Source organism: Pelmatolapia mariae, linkage group LG6 (genome assembly GCF_036321145.2).
Source record: "Pelmatolapia mariae isolate MD_Pm_ZW linkage group LG6, Pm_UMD_F_2, whole genome shotgun sequence".
NCBI classification, from domain to species: Eukaryota; Metazoa; Chordata; class Actinopteri; order Cichliformes; family Cichlidae; genus Pelmatolapia; species Pelmatolapia mariae.
This window is the reverse complement of record NC_086232.1, coordinates 28816778-28841634: the sequence shown is the minus strand read 5'-3', so window position 1 is coordinate 28841634 and position 24857 is coordinate 28816778. Positions and strand designations below refer to the sequence as shown.

General features: G+C 40.9%; 1 protein-coding gene across 2 annotated transcripts in view; it reads left to right on the top strand.

Moving 5' to 3' along the window:
• The first annotated feature begins 1077 nt into the window (after window positions 1–1077).
• Window positions 1078–24857, top strand: part of ntn1a (netrin 1a) — a 55929-nt gene continuing 32149 nt past the window's right edge. For both annotated transcript variants that reach the window (XM_063475363.1, XM_063475362.1), the window contains exons 1-2: window positions 1078–1187; window positions 1360–2410. In XM_063475363.1, the coding sequence (XP_063331433.1) occupies window positions 1387–2410 (1024 nt within the window). In that variant the 5' untranslated portion in view covers window positions 1078–1187; window positions 1360–1386. The remainder of the gene's footprint in view (window positions 1188–1359; window positions 2411–24857) is intronic.

The window sequence follows — 24857 nt, the reverse complement described above, 5'->3', positions numbered from 1 at the left end:
GAATATACAGACAGTACCAGCCGGTCACTGAACGCTGAGCTGCTGTTTCCCTCTACGGGCACAAGATGGCGCGGTTACTTTTTGTGCCAATATTCAACAGGTCTCATGGAGCAGCTGGTCACAGAAGATTTCCAACTCAAGAGGCATGTATTCTGAAACCCTGCACAGAAAAAAAGCCTTGAATCTGGTGTGCAAATGTTTTATTTTTCAAGACCCGACCCGTGTGAAAGTACAAACGCTGGCGTCGTTCTGCAACTGAGTATGGCTGCTATCCCGAAGCAGTTTGGTTTCCAATAAGAAACCAAGAAAAAAAAACCCGCTTAATTGCTCTCCAAATAATCTAAACACTCGAATTTAACATAGTAAAAAGAGCACATTATTGGCGCTCTCCACAATTTAGTGCCTGTTTCATTTTAAGTAAACCTAATCCCTCCAACTGTTCCACTGTGGACAGAAACCTGAGAGGGACATAAGACCTTTCCTTTTGTCCTTCTGAAACATTTTATGTTGATGTCGTTTAAAAATAATTACACATAACAGAATGAAATAAAGTCATTTTTAAAATGGTGAAATGCCAATACTTTTAAAAACTGGGAAAGTAAATGGTAAATTAGGACCAGTTTGGCCTTGGGCAGCAAGAAAGAAAAAAGAAGTAGAAGAGGAAGAAAACTGCAAATATTTCGTGGATACAGCAGGGCTTTTACTGTATGGAAGGGTGATTTCACTGTCATACCTGGCTTCTGCTAAATGTGCTCAACCCAGCATAAAGTACCGGATTATACTGGGGAGGGGGGTCTCTCAGATTCACACTTCTCTGTCTTCTCTCCTGAGGTAATTTGCGCCACACTACCGCAACAGTCTCCTGAAGCGCCACCAGTGGACGTCGTTGTTCCGCCTGCTGTCACCCAAGATGAGCTGACCTAAAGCCGTGCCAAGCAAGATCCGATCCGCGCGAGAGAATATGTGGAGAGAGAGAGAGAGAGAGCGAGAGAGGGAGGGAGAGAGAGAGATTTTGAAAAGACCGGCAGGAGGAGCGGGACTTGCTATAAGGACACAAGCGACTCTTAAATCCATCCGTTTCTCTATTTTTACGCAAGAGATTGGAAGAAACAAACAAACCGAGACCAGCGAGTGAGAAAAGTAGCGCGTCTTCGCCGGTCTTTTACATTATTTAAAATAAATCTCAGGTAAAGTGAGCTTTTATAGATTTTAGATAAGCAAAATTTCACGTGTCTTGTAGGAATAAATATACTCCAGTTTTTTATCACTTATATTTTTTATCAGATATTAATATATTTTTGTGTCATCACTAAAATAACTCACTCTTCGTGCTCTCTGTGTGCCCTCTCAACTCTGCAGACACACTTGGGGGATCACGGAGCCACCATGATAAGAGCTGTGGATGTTGTGCTGGTTTTGCTGCTCGCCGTGTCCCTGTCGTGCAGGAGCGCCTCTGGAGGATACGGGATGAGCATGTTTGCAGCACAGACCTCTCCTCCGGATCCCTGCTACGACGAACACGGCAACCCGCGGCGCTGCATCCCGGACTTCGTCAACTCCGCCTTCGGGAAGGAAGTGAGGGTGTCCAGTACCTGCGGCAAGACGCCGAGTCGCTACTGCCTGGTGACCTCTGCCGAGACAGGAGAGGAGAAAACCAGAAACTGTCACACCTGCGACGCCTCTGACCCCAAGAAGTATCACCCACCAGCGTATCTAACGGATCTTAACAACCCTCACAACCTCACCTGCTGGCAGTCTGAGAACTTCATCCAGTACCCGCAAAATGTCACCCTGACTCTGTCCCTCGGCAAGAAGTTTGAGGTAACGTATGTGAGCCTACAGTTCTGCTCGCCCCGACCCGAATCCATGGCTATTTACAAGTCCATGGACTACGGGAAAACTTGGGTACCCTTTCAGTTTTACTCTACCCAGTGCAGGAAGATGTATAACAAGCCCAACAGGGCCGTTATCACAAAGCAGAACGAGCAGGAGGCGGTCTGCACGGACTCACACACCGACATCTACCCTCTGACCGGCGGGCTCATCGCCTTCAGCACGCTGGACGGCAGACCGTCGGCGCATGACTTTGACAACTCCCCGGTGCTGCAGGACTGGGTCACAGCCACGGACATTAAGGTCATCTTCAGCAGGTTGCACACTTTCGGCGACGAGAATGAGGACGACTCGGAACTGGCCCGGGACTCGTATTTCTACTCAGTGTCGGACCTGCAGGTCGGAGGGAGATGCAAATGCAACGGACACGCATCTCGGTGCGTAAAGGACCGAGACGGGAATCTGGTGTGTGAGTGTAAGCACAACACCGCCGGGCCCGAGTGCGACAGGTGCAAACCTTTTCACTACGACAGACCGTGGCAGAGAGCCACAGCCAGGGAGGCCAACGAGTGTGTCGGTAAGTCCCACCCGCGGTCCTCCATTCCGGAGCGACTGTCTGATGACGAGAAGTGTTACTTAACCTGAAATTACGAAATTATAATTGCGGTGGCAGGATGTGCTGATGTGTTGGAGATGTGGCAAATGTATTAACCTAACCAGGTAGTTTGAGAAATGGAAAGATTTTCGTTACGCAAAATTGTGTGTGTCAATTATATGGATTAATAATAATGATAATAATAATAATAATAATGATAATATTTTATTTAAGTCTGCCAATAATTTAATTGCTTTAGTTTATTAAGCTCAAACAGTCCCTTCAAATACAACCTTTATTGCGGTTCTGTTTAAATGAATACTTCGGCTCACGTCCACGAGCATATTTGGATTTAAGTCACATGCAACATGAAATGCAATTTGAAAGTCCATTTAGCTCGTCGCAGGCCATAATGGAGGCTTTTAAACCACCTCAAACGGGACCACTGAGCCTAATGACCCACAGCATCATTTCTCATTGCTCGACTTCACCGCTACAATAAAGCGATGCCTTTTAATTTATTTGAAGAATCGTGCAAAACCTCGCCACACTGCTAATTGAACACAGACCCTTCTTCATTCCCCAATCACACAAGTATCTTCCTCAAAATCGATCAGGTCTTGTGACATAAAGCACGGAAAAATAGATTTGTTGCTATTGGTTATACAGTTTATTGTTACATTCAAGCACGAGAACATGCTGCAGAGAAGAAGAGATGTTATTTGCTTTATTGGTTGCAAATGTGAGTAATTCAATTTAAATCAATTTTAAAACGGATTATAACTGTGCAAAATCCTCACATTTGGATAGCATAGTTAATTACATTATTCACTTAGACTGAGCAGCAGAGAAAGAGCGAGAACAACTGAAAACCAGCCTGAGACAACAGTTAAACTCACCGAGTAAGTGTTTTTTTTTTTTTAAATTCAATACCAAAAAGAAACAGGTGTTACGCACAAAAGAGGCAAATTTCACGATTTTATCAGTGAGTCAGCTCTTTGTGTCTGCAAGTTTCATCAGCTGCTGAGTGATAAAAGTGATCAAAGTTACAATAGTTGTGTTTTATTACAAGCTGGCACGGATAAGTAAGCCTGTAGATTGCAGATAGTGCAGAATGCTTTTCAGATGGCCAGGATGGCCAAGTTATGCAGGCTAGAGATTCAGAAAAAGCTTGTGGGCATTTCAAACACTGTAAGAAGTCATTTAGGAATTGTTTGTGCAGATTAGTGAAATTGTCAGTTTCATCCCTGAATCTCAGTGTTGGAAAACATTTAAACAAAAGGTTTTTTCTTTTAGTGTTTCTGTGTGGTGATTTGTATCAAATCTTTAATGAGGATCTGTATTCACCATCCTTTCTTTGGCCATGCTTCATATTTGGCTTCGTAAAAAATTCTGTCTTTGCATTTTATTTTTAAAATAACTTTGGTTTTATTTTAATTACTGTATACAGAGGTGTTAGACTCGTGTGGACCTCAAAAGCAACAGTGTTGCAATAATCTGAAGTGCAGCCCCCGGTGTAGGATGTCGATGAAACAGCCAGAGAGTGAAAAGGACAAGCAAAAAGATGACTGATGATAGACACTAAAACGAAACCCTCAGTGTAACTCTTTACAATCACAGAAAGACACATCCATCACAAACCAATTCAGACCCTTATATTTTCCATTCAGCTGCAGGTCTGCAGGGGGAAAGGGGCTCTATATTGTTTGACAGTCACAGCACATGTCAGCCACTCTGACACATAGCAGCTGTTTAAAAGGTTTTTGTTTGCTGGTGTTGCCCATTTCTAAAGCTCTGGGACATTCTCAGTGACAGATGTGAACATGCTGCTAAGTCAACAGAAACAGTGGAAGCTGTTCATACTGTAGGAGAAAGTCACAGTTTGTCCAAGGAAGCAATAAAACCCAAGAAAAGAGTGTTTTGACTCTTTAAAGTTTGTTTTTCTTGTCAGGTAACCCATTTTAGCCTGCATGCTTTTAAATATAAAGGTAACTAATAACTAACCCAAGTAAGTGATTTTGCAGCTTTATTTAGTCAATATTATTTATTTACATTTTTTAAAAAAAAAAATGTGTTTGGTTTTTTTTGTCATTTAAAGGTACAAAACATTGAGATAAATGAAAAACGTGTTGGTCCTTGTTAATATTAGATCTATCATCACATTAGGTAGAGGGACATTTGGAGACATTTGTAAATACTGGCAAAATTATTAAACAGAATAAAAGCACAAGCCCTGAATCATATATAAACTATTTTATTTAACCAATATCATTTACACTTTTTTTTATACCTGACCAGAAAAAATAAAATATAATATATATATATATATATATATATATATATATATATATATATATATATATATATATATATATATATATATATAAAAATAGATAGTTACACTGGATTCACAAAAGTGTGAAAATGGCTATTTTTAGAAAAGTATTTTAGTTTTTAACATCTTGCAGATTTGGGGAAAGTGTGTGTTCATTTCTAAGCTGAAGCAAACACCAAATGTTGGTGAGAAGTAGATCTTTGTAAAGAAACTGAACAATAGAAGAGGGCGAGTTACATGGAAAACAGAACCTTTTGATAACTTTAAATATCGCACTAACATCTGAACAAAAGAGAGGAGATGGTTGAAAGGATCTCGTAAAACTTTGTTGATTACTTCCATCATGATCTTAAAGGCAGATCGGGTGATCTTGAATGTGCATCTCGATGCATTTGGGTGTCTCGACAGCAAATTCTAAGTTTGTAATGCAATGAGCTAAATAACCCGAATGACGTGGAAGTGTCCTCACTCAAGCTTTTTAGGCTAAATGATGAGCTCATTTACAGAAATCCCCGTCAACTGTTCAATAAAGGAAGGTGATAAAGGAAGGTTTCAGCTTCTCTGGAAAAAAAGAAATCACAAATGTGATTCTTTTTGTTCCCTAGTTTGCAGTTTTCGTGTAATTTACTTGATGTCTTGGGTACAAGAAGAAGACAAAGTGTTTTGAATAATTTTGGAAGATTAAGGACGATTGGGAAGAGGGCTAAAAAGCATGCAGAATGAGGGGACAAGTGCCGTACTGCAAGGGCCAGCAGGGACGGAGGGAGGGGCTGGCCGCGAGATGAGAATAGTGAAAATGAAGTAGATGAACCTAATCCAGGGGCGGGGTGTATGCCGGATAGGTTGCAGGGGGGGCACATGATGAAGAAACTGTAAGGAAGAGAGAGGCAGTGAAATAAAAGGGCTATACATTTTCCTCAGTTGTTCATTTTACAACTCAACATATAAAGAGTTTAGGATCAGGAAGAAGCTCTCCTTCCTCTCTGAACTTAACAGCCATAATGACCTACAGAATAGAGTTGTACATATTTCCATGAGACTCTCTCACTTTGCAGTCTTTATGCTTTTGCTCACTCATTGTTGGCATGTAGGGTCTTTCACTCCTAAAGCCTAAAAGATGTAGGTTTGATTTCAGATTAGACAAATTATGATCCACATTGTCATCATGCATATAGCACCTTAGATCACAATTTATCTCCTGGATAGAGGCCTGCTACTTTATGTGTTAAAGCTTTGCTGTGTTATATTTCACTGATGTCAACTTCCAGCACATATAGACAAATTTTAGCACAAAATCAAAATACAGTTAGTTGGGTTTTTTTTTAGCTTGTTTGTTTTTGATTGGACGAGAATTTTTTTAAGACTGAGTAATGCCTGCAGGTCTTCCTTTATAAAGACCTCTTAGACTGCATAAAACAGGGTACCATGTTGCCCTGGGTTTCAACTGTGTCAGTCTAAACCCAAGACAAATGGATTCTGCAGGGCACTTTTTCTACCAGTCGCTGCTGCTGCTGCAGCTCCTGAATGGTATAGCTGGAAATAAAATTAAGAACTAATGTCTTTTCTCCTCTGTCGTGGTAAGTGGACACTTTTTAATATTACTGGAAGAACTTCAACGTGTGAAAGTAAGACGGAGCCTCATTTCCAGTGGAAATTACACCTCTTTCCATATCCCTAAATCATTTGGGCAATTTGTGATCTGTGCTTGTTTTGCCCCCAGTTATCAAGATCTACACAACAGAAAACACAAAGTACATTCAAATGTTCCCAAGTGCTGTTAAGAGGCAACTGACTGACAGTGTCAGCCACATGCAACAGTATTTGAAATTGTGTTAATGCCTTGTGATATGTGGCAAAAATAAAATAAAATAAATTAATTTAAAAAAAAAATCTAAAAATCAAGAAGAACAAATAAATGAATTCTTTAAAACAGCTGTTTTCTGTTAGGTGATGTATTTCTTTCTTAATTTCGTGGATTTTTGCCAACATCTTAACAAGGTTTAGGACCATTCCAGAGCAACAACAGGAGAGAGCGATAACAAAAACATTTCCAGCAATGTTATCAGGATTTTGCAAAATTTCTTGTAACCAATGAAAACATAAGAGTTTATTTTTCCTTCGCTAACCATGGTGCTTTCAACAACTACATAAGACAAAATCCAGTACTGAAAATTCTGAAATGCAAATTATGCCCTGTAGCCATTAGACATGCTGTTCTTTAACTCTTTACAATCTTGACAGCCTAGTAGGAGTAACCCTTGAAGCCCCTTTCTGAACAGCGGATTCTGTCATATTTCAGACCTGCTTGTAGAACAGCATGACTGGGTTTATGCAGCTACCTTTGGAAAAACCCAGAAATTATTCTTAATAGCCGTCAAACCACATCTTTATTGATGTATTCTAAGGTATCAAAACTTGTCATTAAGGCTACAGGGGTTATTATCAAATGCTCTCTTTATGTGCAAAACAGTTAATCAGAGTTTGCCATTTCTATCCAAGCACATTAGACTGAGGGTTGTATTCTCGCTTTCGGCTGATTCTGTGAAACCCTTTCCAAAGAGTGATCAAACGTCACACCCATGTGGTGCTGTTTTCTTTGCGATATTTGTTGCCCTTTTTGATTTCATTGTTTAGTTGTGTTGTATACAGTCAGACACATGTTTTTATGTACGTGTGTGTGCAAAAGAAGTCCCGGCCAGTCGGTTGTCAGCTGGACAACAGAGATATCCTACAGGCCTTAGTTCGGATGTTTCCTAGCCATTTTGTTTGTTTGTAACCTTTCAAACTGAGGTTCTGGTTAATGTTTAAGCAGCTCACCGTACACTCTTATAAACCGGCATCCTTCATCTTCAAAGTTGCCGGCAGGAAGCGTTGTTAGTCTCAGTGGCAGCAAACAGTGCTGGGAATAAACTGACGGCGTAGCTTTGCACTTTGCACTGTCATACTTTTCTTCACCTTCAGTGTTTCACTGACCCTTTTCTTCTGACGTGCAGTCATGGGTAGGCACGCACATATGCTCACACACACGCGCACAGAGTTTCTTTCAGGTCTTTATCCGTCAGTTCAAACAGGGGGGAATGGCCTCTCTCTCACTTCAAGAACTTCTTTCCATGAGCTCTTATCAGTGTTTATGACTGGTTTTGTAAACCACGCTGCAAAAAATAAGTCGTGCACGGTCCAGACGACTGGCGAACCCTTCTGTTTTAGATTCGAAGACCTGCTGTATCTCTCAAACAGACAGAAACATGGACGCAGATTGTAAGCAAGGCTGATGGTACAGTATATCAAGTGCTCTAACTAAACACTAAAAAAGAAATCCAGGAGAGAGACACAGAAGCATGCAGACACACTGCAGGAGCAGTAAAAATGAAAACCTCTCTCCATTCTGTTGTAGGATTACTTGAGACTATATGAGCTTTGTCTGCTGCTGCAGCCACTACTACTGCCGTCATCTGGGAGTGAGAAGCTCTATTTTTGCACTTGTATATCCTCACAAGGTGTTGGGATGAGATGCTTTGACACACACCGCATTGCTAATTTAGCTGAGAATCTATGCTAGGAATTCAAAAGCTAGTTACATCTGAAATTGAAATACTCTGACTTATGAACTTTCACCCTTGGTCAGTATTCACAGCTGTTAAGTCCTGTCACCATCCTGGAGGTCTGAGTGTTTTAAATGCATGCTTACTGATAAAGAAAAATACTTTGATGGTACATCTATTGATCTGTCTGATTACACGTGTACAGTCAGGTGGGTGTTTCATTCACAATATAGCAAAAATTCAAGTAAGATTGTGAACAAACTAAAATTAGACTAAACAGTTTGCTTTGTGTAAGGAAGTAGCCAAAGTGAAATTCAGTTCCTGAGCCACAGGATGAAAAATACTCTGCATGAAAAAGTCCGTCTGTTTCAGCAGGATTCTGAGTTCGAGCCTCAGAAGGATACTAAAGTATTTGTGTAAATCAATAATGATAATTTAATAAAAAATAATTACAATCAGAGGACTTTAATAAAACAGCTACTCTGCACACTTTTGCAACCAGAGACTGTACAATCCCCAGGAGTGAGATCATTCCTAATAGCGATAATTTTCCCTCAAATAGATGTGACAAATAGTGTAGATACTGTTGGGTATGTTGAAGCATGGGAGATCTTGAAGTAATTAATGTCAGTAGTTGGCAGCGGCCCTTTTCTGAGCTGGAATTTTGGAGCTAGTTGTTGCTTGTCATGAGGCCTGTTCAAGAAGCAGTTGAATTTTGATGCTATTCCAGTTTTGTGCTGATAATAAACTCTGACAGCCCTTTGAAGACTGGAAATTAGTGTATATCAAAAAATGTCTGTGGTTAATGTACACATAGATTACGTGTGTGTATGCGAGTGTGTTTGCTCTGAGAGGAAAAATACAAGCGAGGCTGGCTTATTTTTTGGTTTGAAAGCAACGTGTTCAGCTGTCGGAAAAGACAAAAATCTGCTGTGAAATTTCACAGCCTGTGTATCTGTTGTGCAGTTCAGTGTCCTTTGGGCAAAGTGAACCTTTCGGCGACTGTGGTTTTGTTTCATTGCTCTGGCTACAACGCATAATGCAACACAGACCCTGCTCACAGTGTGAGTCCCCTTTCTCAGCCAGTGCCTGTGTGCATGTGTGCGCGCGTGGGCCTCCGTGCACATGCTTGTACCAGAAATGGAACTTCAAGCTTGTTTTTGAGAAATCGTTGGTAGGAAGCCATATTGCATCTGAAAGAATGCCATATTGCGTTACTCCGTTGGCTTCTGGCCTGCGCTCACTTCCTCTTGTCACCCTTGCTGAAGCTTCAACTTACTGTGTACTGTAGCTTTTTTATTACAGCATTCAAACAGCCCAGAAACTCAGATTGTAGTCATCATTATAATCATCATCATGCTCTTGATTATGATCAGAATGATCAGTGCTGCATACCTGTGGAAGAAAACATTGACCCTGTGTGTGTGCGTCTCTGTGTGCGTGGCGTATTTAAAATGTTTCCATTCAATCTGTGCCAATACTCTCCTAGCAGCTGGTGATAATTGGTCTGGCCAACGAGATCCAAATGATCTTTTCCTCTTCTTTCTCCCTCAAACACAGTAATCAGGTGTATTCTCAAGGGAGAAATCTAGGCGCACTGCACATGCCCGCTAAAGACTTTCGGCTATCTTATTAATCCGGTTCAAACCGCAAGCATAAGGTAGGCTTTCCTTACAGCGATGACAGCTGTTTCGTTATTTTTATTGGATGGCTTGGTTTTCGACAGCTCGGAGAGCTCAATCATGGCAGGTTGCCTTAGGTGCAAAAAGTTAAATGCATTACAAATATACCAAAACAGTGTTCAAACATGACTTAGGTGGCTCCCAAACATCTGTACAAATTCTGCAACGCAAAAGACCAGAGGGACACAGGCTTTTCACACACAGCTGTACAGATACATGTTCCTCGTGTATGTATCCAATGACAGAGGGAAGATGCTCCTTTCACTCATAATACCTGCCTGTTGTCTGCAAGCTGGGGTTTTTTTTTTGCCTCTTTGTGTGTTTCAGTGTGTTTTTCATCTCTGTCAGAAGGCCTTGACATCATTCGGTGTATTTGTTTTTACTGTAGAGTGTGTGCCTGCATACATCTGTGTGTGTGTGTGTGTGAGAGAGAGAGAGAGAGAGAGTGAGAAATGGAGACTGTGTCTGGATTTCTCTGTCAACTTCATTTTCTACCAGTTGGTGTTTATGCAAACAGTAATACTCTCTAGGATGTGAGCAGCTATTCAGTGCCTGGGGAGGTGTCTCTTAATGAATTAATTGATGACTTGATGCTATAGTGAAAGCTCAACTTAGTAGAGGGAGGATCTCCATGCGCTGTGGTTTTGGCATAAATCGCAGCCTGAGTACGTGTGTGTGTGTGTGTGAGAGAGAGAGTGTGTGGGAGAGAGAAACAAAGAGACGGATAAGGAGGGAGAGGGGTGGTGGAGTGTATGTGATGGAAAGCTTTGGTTTGAGAGGGTACCAAATGACTGGGGGTAATTAAAACCCACACCAGACAATATTAGTCTGCGTTCACACATTAGACACAAGACACTTCAATGCTTCACTCCTCAGTTCTATGAATCACAGCCTGCCTGTCTCCTACATATTTTAAGCACCCGCACTTACACCACAGAATAAATGCTGTCACATAGACGTGACAGGCAGGACACTGTCTGCACCGTTCGGTGGGAAAGTTTTCCAGGATTCAGCTCTTTGCTACTATAAGTGGGAGGATGAAAAGTAACACTGTTACACTAATGCTTTATCCACAAAGGAATTATTTGGAAAATTCATATATTGTCTCAGATTCACAGCGTCCACTTAGACATTCAGTTATTTATTTAGCCTCCACTGTTGCTGTTTCATTTCTTTCAATACTCCACCAGTTTTGCAATTCCTTGCTCCAACAGCACGGCTGAAGTGAGACAGTGTAAATAATCAAACTCACTACAGCAGGAAAAGAGATGTCTTTTTTCCATAATCTTCCTTGAAAGTCAGTAGCATAAAATAGACTGATATAAACTGATCTATCTATCTACCTTACTCTCTCTCTCTTTATATATATATATGCACATACTGGATCATGAATTCAGCAAGTTGTCAACCTGTGCCTTGCCTCAAGTATGCTCTCCATAAGCAGCTCCATCACTTTAACCAAACAGGATATTTCTTGTAGTGAAAACCCATCTGAAGCAGATTATCTCCTGCTGTGTGCTACACACGAGGAAGGACAAATCTGCATAATGTCCTTATTCCACCCCAATATTTTTCAGATTTGATGTGCGAAAGCGGATTTCTGAAACTGTACCCCATGAGCAAGGAGCGGATCTGAATGAGAACCCGAGGAAACTGCATTCTCGTACGGTAGTGTCTTCTCAATCACGTGGCTAGCCCAACATTTTACTTGAAGGTTGTGATGAAGACAGTAACTCGTCAGTATAGTGTCTGAACAAATAACACATAACACAATACATAATGGGTCATATAGCCATAAAGTTCAACAACTGGACTTTTTTTTTATCACAAATGAGTGACACTGTGGTAGGTGTTAGGAAGAATGCAGATTTGAGCGATTTAAACTTCCTTCGGATGTTGATGCTATTATTTACATTATTACAGTCTACACTCAGTAGTTTGGTTTTGAATGACTGACTGCAAATGTAGTCTTGAGCCTTAGCCTAACACAGAGCTAAAGACCGGGTCAAAGAAATTGCGTAAGCTTACTGTTTTCTAACCATTCCTTCAGATTTCACAGTCACACTCTTCAGACCCAACTGATGCCAAAGTAATGGCAAGTCCCACCACTCAGCAGCAATCTTTCTAATGCCCTGAGATAGCTATTCATTCCACTACTCAGAGAGTTGCGTCAATACACCACAATTGGCTCGATGTGGAATACACATGGAGCCAAAGAAGATGATTGGCTTTTTAATAGAAGGGTGGGGCAGTGGGTCAGACAGCTACCATCTCTGGCATTGCAAAATGCACCCATAGAGTTCTATTCAGGACTCTTTGGTGCTCACTTAAGTGGTTATTAAAATCTGTTCAGCTTGTGTGCATGACACACAAAATATTCTATGCAACTTTTTTTTCTAAATATACAGTAGTACTGCTAAAACATGTTAAGTGACATTATGTAACAATTCAGCGGGCTTCCCCTTTAAGCCCTTCAGTTTATGCACGAGTCATGATCACTCATTCATGCAGTCATCAGGTCTGTAACACACTGTAAGCACAATCCTGATTCATGGCCACTATAGACGGAGCAGAGCGGTCCCACTTGTTAACGTGGGTCATAAAGGGACCAGTAAACAGAGTAAGAAAACAGAGAAAGAGAACGAGAGAGAGGGAGACTGGCACCGGAGGATTATTTTCAGTTAAAAAGCAGCGAGTGTGTGCGTATGTGAGATCTGATCCTCAGGTCGGGGCCAGTGGTGCTGTAGAGGATCAGAGCTGATGACCTCAGCACCTCTTTGAGGCAGCAACTTACTTGTGGCCATTTGTAGCCAAAGCAAATATATAACATGTGAAGAAAAAGAAAAAGGAAGCAAGAAGAACAGAAAGTGATTCTTAGTGAAGAAAATTCTTAAAACTCTCCTGCACTGCGCTCTGGGTCTTGCGGTGATTAGCTAATGTGAGGTAAAATCCTCACATGTTGCTTTCCTTCTTTTACTTCCAGGTAGGAGAAGCACTGAAGCTGGTGCAGCATGTGTTGTTACATTACGCTACAATTACCCAGGTCTGTTCACACTTAAAAATGATAGCCTTGGCACAGTTTGTAACAATTCCTCCAAATATTCTTGTAGCTGATAGGGCTGTATCGGCATCAACAACAACAATAAAAAACAGATACTCTCTTATGTGTGTGTGTGTAAGAGAGAGAGAGAGAGACATAAAAGAGAAGGAGGCTTTTGTATATGCAGCAGCTCAGCATTTGATTCAAGGTGAAAGTCCTGGCAAAAACTGCCCTGGCAGCAGTCGCACTACTCGCCGACAGGACCACCTAGCACGAGCGTGAGCACATTGTGCTCTGAAGCAGAGGTCCTTAACACTCACAGCTATAGATGATTAATGGCTGGATGAAGTTACACCTCCATGGAGCAGTCAGTTGAGTAGATCAGAGCGCCCCCCGCTGTTGCTGAAGCACACTGTTGCAGTCATCTGAATGAACTGCAAACAGCTGGAATCAGCCTCGGAGGAGTAAAGCCCCTGCTGTTGTGGTTTAATTATGCCGTAAACTCGGAGACTGTAGATGCAAAGTCTCAAAGCGTTTTGTTCTGCACTTAACGTTTTAATGATATTAGATTGACAGAAGTTAATGTGTGGGTAAAAGAAAAAATTCCTTCCACTTGTCTTTTACAGATTCTTTCTTTCTCTTTGTTTTTCTCAAGCACGTGCAAACAAAAATGGAGAAACCACCTGTGACAGATCAAGCGGACCTAACCCATTTAATTTTGCACCACACATGCTCACGTGTCACCAGCAAAAAAAAATATCCCTTCCCTCGGAATTTGTTGTGTGTGTGTGTGTAAATGTGTGTGTGTAGTTGTTTTTGGATAGCTGACAGTAATTTGTCAGTGATGGTGACAAATGGTGGAGGCTGTGTATGTGTGTGTCTCTGTGTTTGTGTAACTAGCCAGCAGGGCACCAGGGGTGTGTAGCACCCAGTTTTCATACATGCCTTTAAATTATAGTTGTGTTTGTTTGTATGGGCCTAAAGTTGTCTTTATAATGAATAGTTATAAATACAGCTAAAAGTCATACAATCCATTATCTTATTCACTGAAAAACTGGAGCCCCCCTGGGTCAAACTAGGTGGTAAATGAAGCTGAAGTTGCAGATTTATACAGTTGCATAAATTGGTCTCAGTCAGCAGAGGTCAGCACAAATTAAACAGATCTGAATAAGGTTGAGGAGAGAATACTGTTCAGGTCGTTTGTTCTCTTACATGGTAAAAAAGAAAAAAAGAAAAACAGCTTTATAAAGTTTTATCCACTTACCTAAAGTTGATTGAGCAAATATCCAATCTGATACAGCAAGTTTATGGATACATTGTGAAATAAACTGAAAATGTTGAGTGGGTAAAGCTGGATTTTAAAGCTTTGTACATTTTCCAAGGTAAGTGAGGCCAGTGCATATGAGCACATGTTAGGTACCGAGACTGGGGAGTAGTGATGCGATGTGCCAAATCCCCCAAAAGCTGCCATCTTACCATGAATTTGGCAATCTGATCCAAGAAAACAAAATAAACAATCTATTATAAATAAGTCAGAATCTCCAGCTTTTAAAGGGTAGAAATATCTGTTACGCACAACGATAAGAAGATGATGGATACAGCCACAAATAACTACAAGTAGGTGTTAGGCAAGTAAGGTGTTAGACTCCTGCATACACGGTCCTTGACACTATTAAGGGCAGCATTTTCAGTTTATCTTTCAGGTTTCTGGACACAAAATCCCTATGAGGATGTTAAATTGAAAATCTTTGAGAAAGATTTTTTGGGGGGAAACATTCAAGTGTAAATTCTATATTTGTGTGCATGTGTTTGGCATGTGAAGCAGAATGCAGACTTCTGGGAAGATGCTTGGGGAAAAGTTTGCGGGGTCATCTCAATTTGCCCGAGGTGATCCCAGGTTAATCCGTCACTCATTAGCTCTCACAGATAAGACAAAAGTGGGGTGAGGGGCTGCAAATCCATATGCTCTCTCACTCTCTTTCCTTTTCGTCTCTCCTCTTCATTTAGCTATTTTTTAACAAGAACAAACCCCTCTCTGTCCCTCATGGTCTTTAGTAAAAAGAAAAAAAAGAAGAAACCGAGCACATGTAATAGAATAAAGCCATGGTCTTGCCTTCTTTACCTAACACCTTTTCCTCCTTATTAAACCCTTGCTGGCCTCGGGGACAATACAGCCAATTAATTAAGGTTGGTGTCCAACTGAGTGCAGAGAGAACTGAAGCACTAGCCCCTGCTGATTGAGCTCCTCCTTATGGAGGTCCATTATGGAGTCGGAAGGGTGGTGGGAAGAGGGGTGATCACAGTAAAAAAGTGATGGAGAGTGGGAACAAGGAAAAGAGAGCAGCTTAAAGACAGAAAGAGACTCGTGACAGAATATGTTAACAGTGTTTTCATTTAAACAGCTTCTACTGCTGCCGGGTCTTGGTTGAGAGCATCGTCTCTAGTGGTAATGTTGAATGTGTGTGTGTGGGTTGCAGGGGCTCCCCGGCAGCTGTGGGGACCCCCACGCCAGCTGAACAAGTCATCAGGTTCCTGCGTGAGTCTCGTCACTGGTTTTAATAACAAAGGGACCCTCTCACTGGAGGACAAAGCAAACAAATGGGGCTAATTATGGGGGGCTGATAAGGAAATTATGAGGAAATTGAGTCATGAATGGTAATATTTTTGTTATGAGATGATCGTTCGTGGCAAAAATTAATTTCCAAAAGGGGCCCCTCTGTGTTTTTTTCTGAAGCCTGGACCTGGAACTGGATGACACATGAAGAAAAACTTGGCCTCGCTCTCGCTTTCTCTCTCTATCTCTTACTCACTAACCTCTGGAGACACAAAAAGATACTGAAATGATTATGCATCGGGTCTCTGTAGATATCCAGATGTCTACCTGATGATAAAAAGAACCTGGAGAATGGACCTCGCTTTCTTTTTTTACCCCTTCGCCCTCTCCTTGGTTTTTTTTTTTTTTTGCCATATTTGTATATTTATATTTCTCCCTGTATGGCAAGGACAGGTCATTGGCAGGGGATGAAAGCTGAAGTACGAGGGAGGGCCAATGGGAGATGAGTCTGTAGTCTCTCAGGAAAGTCAAAAAGCTTGGGGTGAAGAAAAAGGTAGCTGGATAGAGGAAAAGAGCTTGGCCAGATGTAGCAGTGTGTCTGGGAGATGATGCAGACCTGTTCCTGTAAGCTGCGCTTAGTAATTTGTGGCTTTGTCACTGTTTTTTTCCTCCCTAATCCCAATCAAATGTATGCTCCCAAAAAGGAAAATGAAATCATACGTTAAAAGAAACATACGCTTACTCAGTTTTTATTGAATATGTGAAGACCCTTCAGGGGCAAACAGGAATCAGTGTTTTGGGTCAGAAAATTATCTTTATTATCATCTTCCTTTCTGGAGTTGTATTTCGAGGCATTCAAAGCCAGGTGGGATCTTTAGTACATGAACTTCCTAATGTTCTGAGAGTGGACAACAAAATGAAACCCTTATGTCTCCATCAAGAGAGGACATTATTCTGCCTGCTGTGTAATTTCATAAATCTATCAAAATACTTGTTACTTTAAAACCTGTGGCTTTTGTTCTGTGACAGCCACAGTTTCATTATGTGTGAACACTGAGCGGCACGGCTTCCACTTTTAGAAAGAAAGAGAGTATTGGGTTTCTGTGCGGGATTTCCGTAGTGGTTGACGGGAAATTAAATTAACTCGGTGTCCTTAAAACAAACAAGGTCAATGAAAAATAAAGAGTGGAGAGATCACAAATAAAGATACAGAGAAAAAAGAAACACATGAGTTAGGTTTAAGGAAAAGAATAACGGGCTCGTGTTTAGGCTGCTGCCATGGCCGGTGACCTCATCGGAAATGACACCTCTCTTGCCAGCACAGGGGATTTTGTATTTTACACGGTCTCGGTCACAGTACAATAGGCAAGTTGTGAGTGTGTTGGTCGGCAAGATCGGGATGTCCGGCCATAATGATTTTACAAATGATAGTATCATCAACTTGATCTGTATGAAATGCCAACATACCAACGGAAGGATTTTTCAACATTGCTGCTGAAATGCTGTTGGGCTTCATAAATCAGCTGCAAGACGTTAAGACAAAAAACCTGCACTGAGAGGTCAAACTATTTTCTGAAGCCATTTCCATTAGATTAAGTTTAAGTGGCCTATTTGATAATTATAGTCAATTTTCCTGGCCCACAATCATCTTGTAGCTGAGTCGCCCTCCTGCCAGTGCAAATATAAAAGAATATCAACAGTCTCAAAATCACAATGGGGTAATATTATTCTTGACATAAATTACACAAGCACTTACATTTCACTGGGGGTTATAGTGTTCTTTGGATTGAAATGTGGAGGGGAACAAAACCCTTTTTTTCTCAGACCTTTATACTGAAAGTTTGTGATCCTCTTTTTTTAATCGTCTCCTCCTCCACTCAGACATTAACTGTGTTTTATAAATTTATTTAGCATGCACGCATACTGTTAAAATTTTTTTGTATTTGATTAATTAGTCCATGCCTTATATTTAGCATCGACACTGTATGGGAGGCATCATTCTGAGAATCGTCATTCAGAGTGCAAGAACGTTTAGCTGAACCAAAAGATGGCAGGAGTTCTGACTATTGCAGCTGCACAACAACATTTAACTTCCTTTAACCTTTCTTGTTAGAGGGAGCATCCATAACTCCGCAATTTTAGAAAATACCGCTTACTTGCTGTTTGAGTTCCTCTCCGCTTAAATGAAAAAAGTGGCACAATACTCAGTTTACTCCCTGTAAGTCGTCCGTTTGCTTGCTCTGGCAAATGCCAGTTCCCCCTTTCACTAATTACCTTCTACCAGTGACTAAATTATAATGAGGTTTTGGATTTCTGAATAAAAAAGTTGTTGTTTTTTTTTTTTTACCTCCGTCTCCACTTCCCAAATGTGTCCTTCCTGTCTGAGTCAGAAGTGCCACAACTGGTTATGGAAGATATGAAATGCTTCAGTTTTTGTTAGAAAACAATTTCCTGTAGGAAAAACTCAAAGGGCTCTGGTTCCAGCAGTGCAGTTAAACAAGTGGAAGTATGTAAATGTGTTTGTGTACAAGCACACGTTCATGCCTGCGTGCACAAGGGCCTGTTCCCCAGTTTTGTATGGCAGAGAAGTGCAGTAAATGTGGTTCTGGAAACAGTACAGTAAAAATATCTCTGCCCCATCAGTGTCAGAACCAATCGGCATGGACCAAACCAGCTGACACACTGCTTTAACGCAGAACCCATCTGCCATATCTGCCGAAGCATGACTCACTAATAATGAACATCACAGTAAAGTGACAGTGTGCATCTGTAAAAAATGTTTTTTAACTTTACTGACAAAAAATGCACTTGTATCTATTTATGAACACAGCGCTATTGCCCAGTGTTGCTTAGATTGATCATTGTTTTTTGAGCTGGTTATAAAATAAATCTGAATTTTAATGAATGCAATTATATTAAAATGCACTGTCATAACAAAAAGATGTATAAATGCTAAAATGATCAGCAAATGAGCAAAGATTTGGTGATGAAAGGACAATAAAGTACAAAAAAATGTAGCAATTTCTTAATTAAAAACATAATCCACAGGGATACAGTTAGCAGAGACACATAAGTTAAGTATTATAACTTTTATTATAACCATTTTTTTAAGTTAAAAAAACATTACTTTTAATTCATCTAACATTACCACAATATATATTATTCTTTTAGGCCTATTGTTTGCCGTTATTGCAAATAATAGCTTTTTATATAAATTATATCATGTCATTCCTGTGGCTGTATAGATTCACATAATTATAGGGGCTGAAACTGGACACAGCACTTTTCACTTGTTTTAAAGATCCAGTCAGGGAGAAGGAAAATCTGGAATGACTTTGAGCTGCAGTGGAAAATAATACTAAAGCTGTTGGATTTGGATTCATAGCATCATATTCTTGAAGGTCCTCTATTGTTATGACTCACAATAGCAGAGTTTCAAATTGAGATCTGAATTCTTTTCTGACACAAGTGATGCATATGCATGCACACACACTTGACACATTGTGATCCATTTGATCCTCTCCTTCTCTTCTAATAATTCAAAACTATTTGGCCTCCTTGCTTGCCTGCATTTACTGTAACTGTTCATGCACTCACGTAGTTTCAGAAGGCAATCATATTCATATTAAGCACATGATTAAAATGTGTTCTATACTAATAAGTCTGAAAGATTGTAGGGGGTTGTATTCAGCTACAAAATTGCAGATCATTGCTAATGACTGTTCATTTATCATATTCTCCAACATGTAGGTAGCTTTGAAGTTGAGTTTGTCAGTCACCGGTGTTCCCCGTCCATCACAGACTCACACAAGCTGCAGATTGTTAGTCATGCTTCTCCAGGCCCGATAATAGGCACAGGTCATCTTGTTCACATTGGTTCTCTATCATTTATCCAGTTTTTCTGCCACAGGCTAGAAAAATCTGTTTCTTTATGAGATCACCTCTTCACATTCAGCTCTGCTTTCTTCTGTTTCTTCCAAGAAAAACACCTGAGCTGGAGTAAAAGTAATGCTTGTTGCTGGCTTCACAGTCCATTTGTGACCCACAGTCGACCAAGCAAAGTATATGGCTGAAGTAAAGCCATGCAGCTACAGCGACAAATTATTTTCCACCGGCACATTGATGGGTTAAAGAATTAGAACGACGTTGAGGAATTCAGGTTAAAGTTCAAATCGTGTCATTTTGAAGATGGATGAGAGCTGAGGACAATAAATGTGTCACAGAAGTGAAGGAGCTGGCTTTCCGTGACTATCCCACTCATTCCCTCCTCCGGAGAGGAGACTGTGCTTTAGTTGATGGCAAGAAATCAAAAATGTACAGTGTGTGCATGCAGACACAGAAACGCTCAAGCAAAATCTTCAGGTACACTTCTTTCATCAACCTGTCTGCATGCTGCTGCCCACCTTCAAGCCTAGGTGTAATAAAAACTGGCCATACTTAGATGATTAGTAGCTCTAACTTCTGATTTGCTTTTGCTAAGGCTGTTTCTATGATTGGAAACTTTGACAGGCTCAAGATCACTGCTTCGCTTATATACTGTATGCAAACAATCACAACCTGCTCGAAATGCACCGACCCATGTCTTTGCAAATTTGTAACTCTCTCCTTGCAAAGGTACATAGATAGACAGTTTGAATTCTACTGTAACTGCAGATTGTTAAATATACTGCTATTTCCCATAGCAGTTTTTCAATGAAATTATTCTTCAGGTTTTAGCCAGCCAGCTTGTGTGTATGCGGTGCCCTTTTCCACTGCAACTAAAATATGTCAGTTAACAAGACAGCTTGGAGAAGTCCTGCAAAATGTTTTAAAAAAACCTACTACTGCAAACTGCAAAAGCAGGTTATGAAAGGACTGCTAAGACAATTTTCTTTCATACTCCAACCTGGTCTTTAGCCGAAACCTGCCCCCTGACAGTGCTACGTGTTAGTAACTGACAGGTTTTAAAAGAGGTCAGACAGCCAAGCAGTGGAGCTCCAATTTATTCTGAGGTTCAACAGGAGGGACAAACACAAAGGGATGAGAGGAATGGGGAACAGGAGGCAACGGTGTTTTACTTTAAGATTTATTTCTTTTACATTCCATCTCTCCACTCCTCTACTCCCTTTCTGTTACTAGAGCACTAGAGGATTTCCTCTCCTCTCCTCTCCATCTCCTCTCCTCTGTTTGACCACTGAACTAAAGTCATTTTCATGGCTTATAAATTTTATAGAGAAATTTGTCACTAATGACATCTGCAGCAGAGAATGCCTGGTTTTCCCCACGGGAAAGGGAAGCAAGGTGAGGAGGGGAGATTGCACAGTTCAAGTGGTAGCCTAGTAATGCTGACTTCACAAAGGAATGCGTGTGTGTGTGTGTTGTGTGTGTGTGTGTAGGTGAATGTTTGCCCACCTGCTTAGTATGGCCATGCCGCTGCAATTGCTAATTAGCATATAATAAATAGTTGAGCAGCGCTTCCATTTAGCGTTGATTTCCATTTCTATGCAAATATTAAAGCAAAAATGTCCATTTTGGCTTAAATTTACCAAATAAACACTTGCTCCTAAGTCAGGGAGAATGACAGGTCCTTAAAGTGCTCGTGTAAAATCTCCAGACAGCTGTAGAGTGGACCTTCTGGTGATATTTTTGCCAACTGTTGCTTCCAAAGTCAATAATGAACTTTTAGTGTCAACAAAGGATGACGTTAAAAAGGCAGAAGGATCCAGAAAACCACTTGTATCAATAATTCCCATCATATTTTTAAATGTTTACCCAGCAGAAAGAAATCTAAATCTAGCTTATCCCTACCCCAGCACTCAGCCACTTACCCTTAAGCAAGGCGGAGCCGGTGCAAAATGGGAGTGCTTTCCAAATGAAGGTAGTGAACGTCACCCTGGGGCTCCGCTTCACATGCTGTAAATAAAAAATGCATCCAAAGGGGGAAAAAAGTAACCGAATAAGAAAGAAAGAGAAAGAGTGGGGACATGGGACTGCTAACAGTGGAACAAATGCTCTCTGTGTTTTCGGCCTAAAGAGCCAAACCAGCTTATCTAATCTGTAAAGCATCTAACTTCAAACACCATTTATTTTACTCATCTAACAGTCACCAATCAATGTTGGCCAAATGTATTCTGTTATAAGATGATGGGTTTAAAATCTTTAGTTGACATTGTTGGAAGACAAAGATGACTTTAATTGCAGAGGTTGTGGGATTAGTATGAATCACAGCTATGGAGGAGCGTGAGTTAGCCTTGTGTAAACTCTGTCTTATTGTCTAACACTGACAGCACCAGCCCATCCCTGTCAGCCTCAGGGCCAGCAACGCACAAGACGACCTGCCAGGAGTTATATGAACCCAAAACACTATGGATCTGCTAGTCCCATAGAAACCAAACTCACTAAGTAAACAGACTGGAGGTGATGTTTGACATGAGCAGGGAGAGCCTTTGTTTTGGGAAGATTTGGAGATCTGTCTCGCCTGTTTCCTATGCCTTAGTGGAGTTTGTAGATGTGTGATGCTTCTAGCAAAGGAGACAGGGCTGGGTAATGGCTGGATGTAAAACAACAGAGAGCAAGACTGTGGAGAAAGGTTATTATGCTTGGCTTTGACAGCCAGGTGACAAGGAGCTGTACTATGGTTTCAAACCATTGCACAACTGATTTACAGCTAATACTTGAGACGGAGCTAAGTCTCAAACAGTTCACACTGTGATTATCAGATCAGACAGTGATGGCGGAAAGAAACATCAGGCACTTGTTTCAATAATCCACGCTTACTTTGTAAGGGAAACATTGCTTCATCAGTCAAACACAATACATTTATACACTATTCCCACTCATGGCCTTTCAATAAAAACTCAACAGCTCTCTTAAGTGAGCCCAGCGATTTTGGTCTTCCTGATACAGGAACTGCAAATCCAGTTAGTTCCAATCATCATCACACTCAGGAGAAATCTTTTGCTATCGTGCCACTACATCCGTTCACACATGGGGCTTCTGAATATAGAGGTCATATGGCTCTGCCAACGTTATCAGTTCAGGTTCCTTAAAGACTTAATGTCTACAAGAAACATACAGAACACATTCACTGTTCAAGCTATCTAAGCAACAGTTCGGTACTGTTGGACTATATTGTGATATCACACAGCAGATCGTTGTGTGGACTCAACCAAAGTTTATGTAGATACTGCTTTCAGCATTGCATTACTCCTAAAGCTGTCAGCCCCTTATGCTATTAAGACAGCTGCTCTTAGTGGGTATTGTTCAGCCGGGAGCTATGGAGACCTGACAGGGCCCAAGAATCTTTATTCATCCTAAAAGGCCTTTCACCACTATAGCGCTGAATAGGACCTGCCAATGTCATCCTCCACCCATGGCATTTTTATGGCATAGCTGACATATACACAACGCACTCTCGTCAGCCTTTCTGTGGCTCAACCCAGGGTCCTTTTATTCCCGCACTGTATGTCAGCTGTTGTTTTCCCATAGACACAAACTGAAGGAGATCTTTTCCAGGCAACGCCACTTTATCTGGGAATTACGCAAACACTCACTTGGAGACACATTTTACCGGCGATGGACGCAAATATAAAGACAGACTGGAAGAGAGAATCTCTCTCATGGAAGCGTGCGCGCTTACGCTTGCGCATGCACGCATACCTTCTCACACACGCTTTCTGCTCCACGCACACCGCTCAGACAAAAGATCCTTGATTACTCAGCAAATGGATGCACCACTGATCACAGGGTAGCCCTTTTACAAACTGGTCTATTATGCAGTCTCAGCGTGGGGTGGAAGTGTTGCAGGGGCCTGAGGCAGTGTGGCTTTGGAGGGTGAAAAACTGTGTGTGTGTGTGTGTGTGTGTGTGTTAATGTGAAAGTGCGTGCACACCCATCGAGGCTGAGAAGTGCTCCCATGCTGCGCTGCCTAACGAGAGGGCAGGTCAGCCATTAAATGGGCACTAATGCGGGAAATTGGAGGCCATTAGGCCTTTCTTTGTTGTTGTGGTTCTGTGTGGCTAGTTAGACTCTTGAAAAAGGAAAGGCCTTATTAGCCCCCACATGCAGACAGCGAGTGAATATATGGGCCATTTAGCTCAGCATGCAGCGGGCTGGCCTAGTGCTGCTGTACGCTGCTATAGAGCGTAAGGCCACGTGTACACAAATGAAATGAAATGCATTTAAAATTTGGGGGATTTTTTTTTCAGTTGCATTTGTTTCATTTGTATTTTGTATTTAAAAATCAGTAGAAAGAAATATGTTCTGTAACTGTTTTCTCTTCAGTGCAAACATAACTGACTTGAGTATTCGTCCACTTTGACGTAAGTTTAAAGTAAAGCCACAGTTTTAAGACAATTTAAAAAAATAAAATCAGTGATAGTGCCATATCTGTGTTTTATTTTTGTTCCTTTTTCTTTAAAAAAATACAACAGGTAATAAGCTTTATTTGTGATACAGAGTGCAGAGGGAAACCTAACTGGAGAGAACGTAGTTACTGGAATTATTAAAGTATACAACATACAAAATATCAGACACGATGGTTTGTAACTACATTTCTATTAAAGAAGTCTGTTTAATAAAATAAGCCCAAGTTTACCATTAAAGTCAAGAAAATAAAAACTTTATCTTCTTATATTATATTTCTATAACTGACTTTTAATAATATACTAGATCTGGGAGGAGAGCTGGATAGAGAAGTGTATAGTTTTACTCTTTTTGGTAGTATTTACCTCAATCTACTGTAAATCCATAGCTTAATACTGACCTTCACTCCACTGCTAATAGCATCATGAGGGACTCAAACATGCCAGTTCTCACAGCTCTTTAGTTGCATGTTTCAGTTAAGCTACATTTTATCACACGGTGACAGAACTGGTATCATGCTCTCCATACTTGCGCCCTGAGTTGCAAAATTTACGCTAAAAAAACATTAAAACTAAAAACCATATATGTTAAATGATGGAATAAAGAAAGGACAGATAAATAAACAGGTTGACTGAAAAGGGGTCTGACAAGAAGGTTACGGCTGCTTGACAGCAAATGGAATCTGTCCACTGGAAATCAGTCCACACTGCATTTTTAATCTGCCTTTGATAAAGCTGCAGGACTGATGAATATTCTGTATGACCTGATCTCAATTAGTCAAGTCTCCTCAAGTTAAGCCTGCAAGTAGCAGCAGCAACAGCAGCAGACTGATCTCTTCCCATCCCTCTGTCCGCCTTATTTTTTCTTTTCTCAGGCACTTTCTTTCACTTCTCATCTATATATATTTTTTCCTTTTTGAAAAAATTTCTTTCA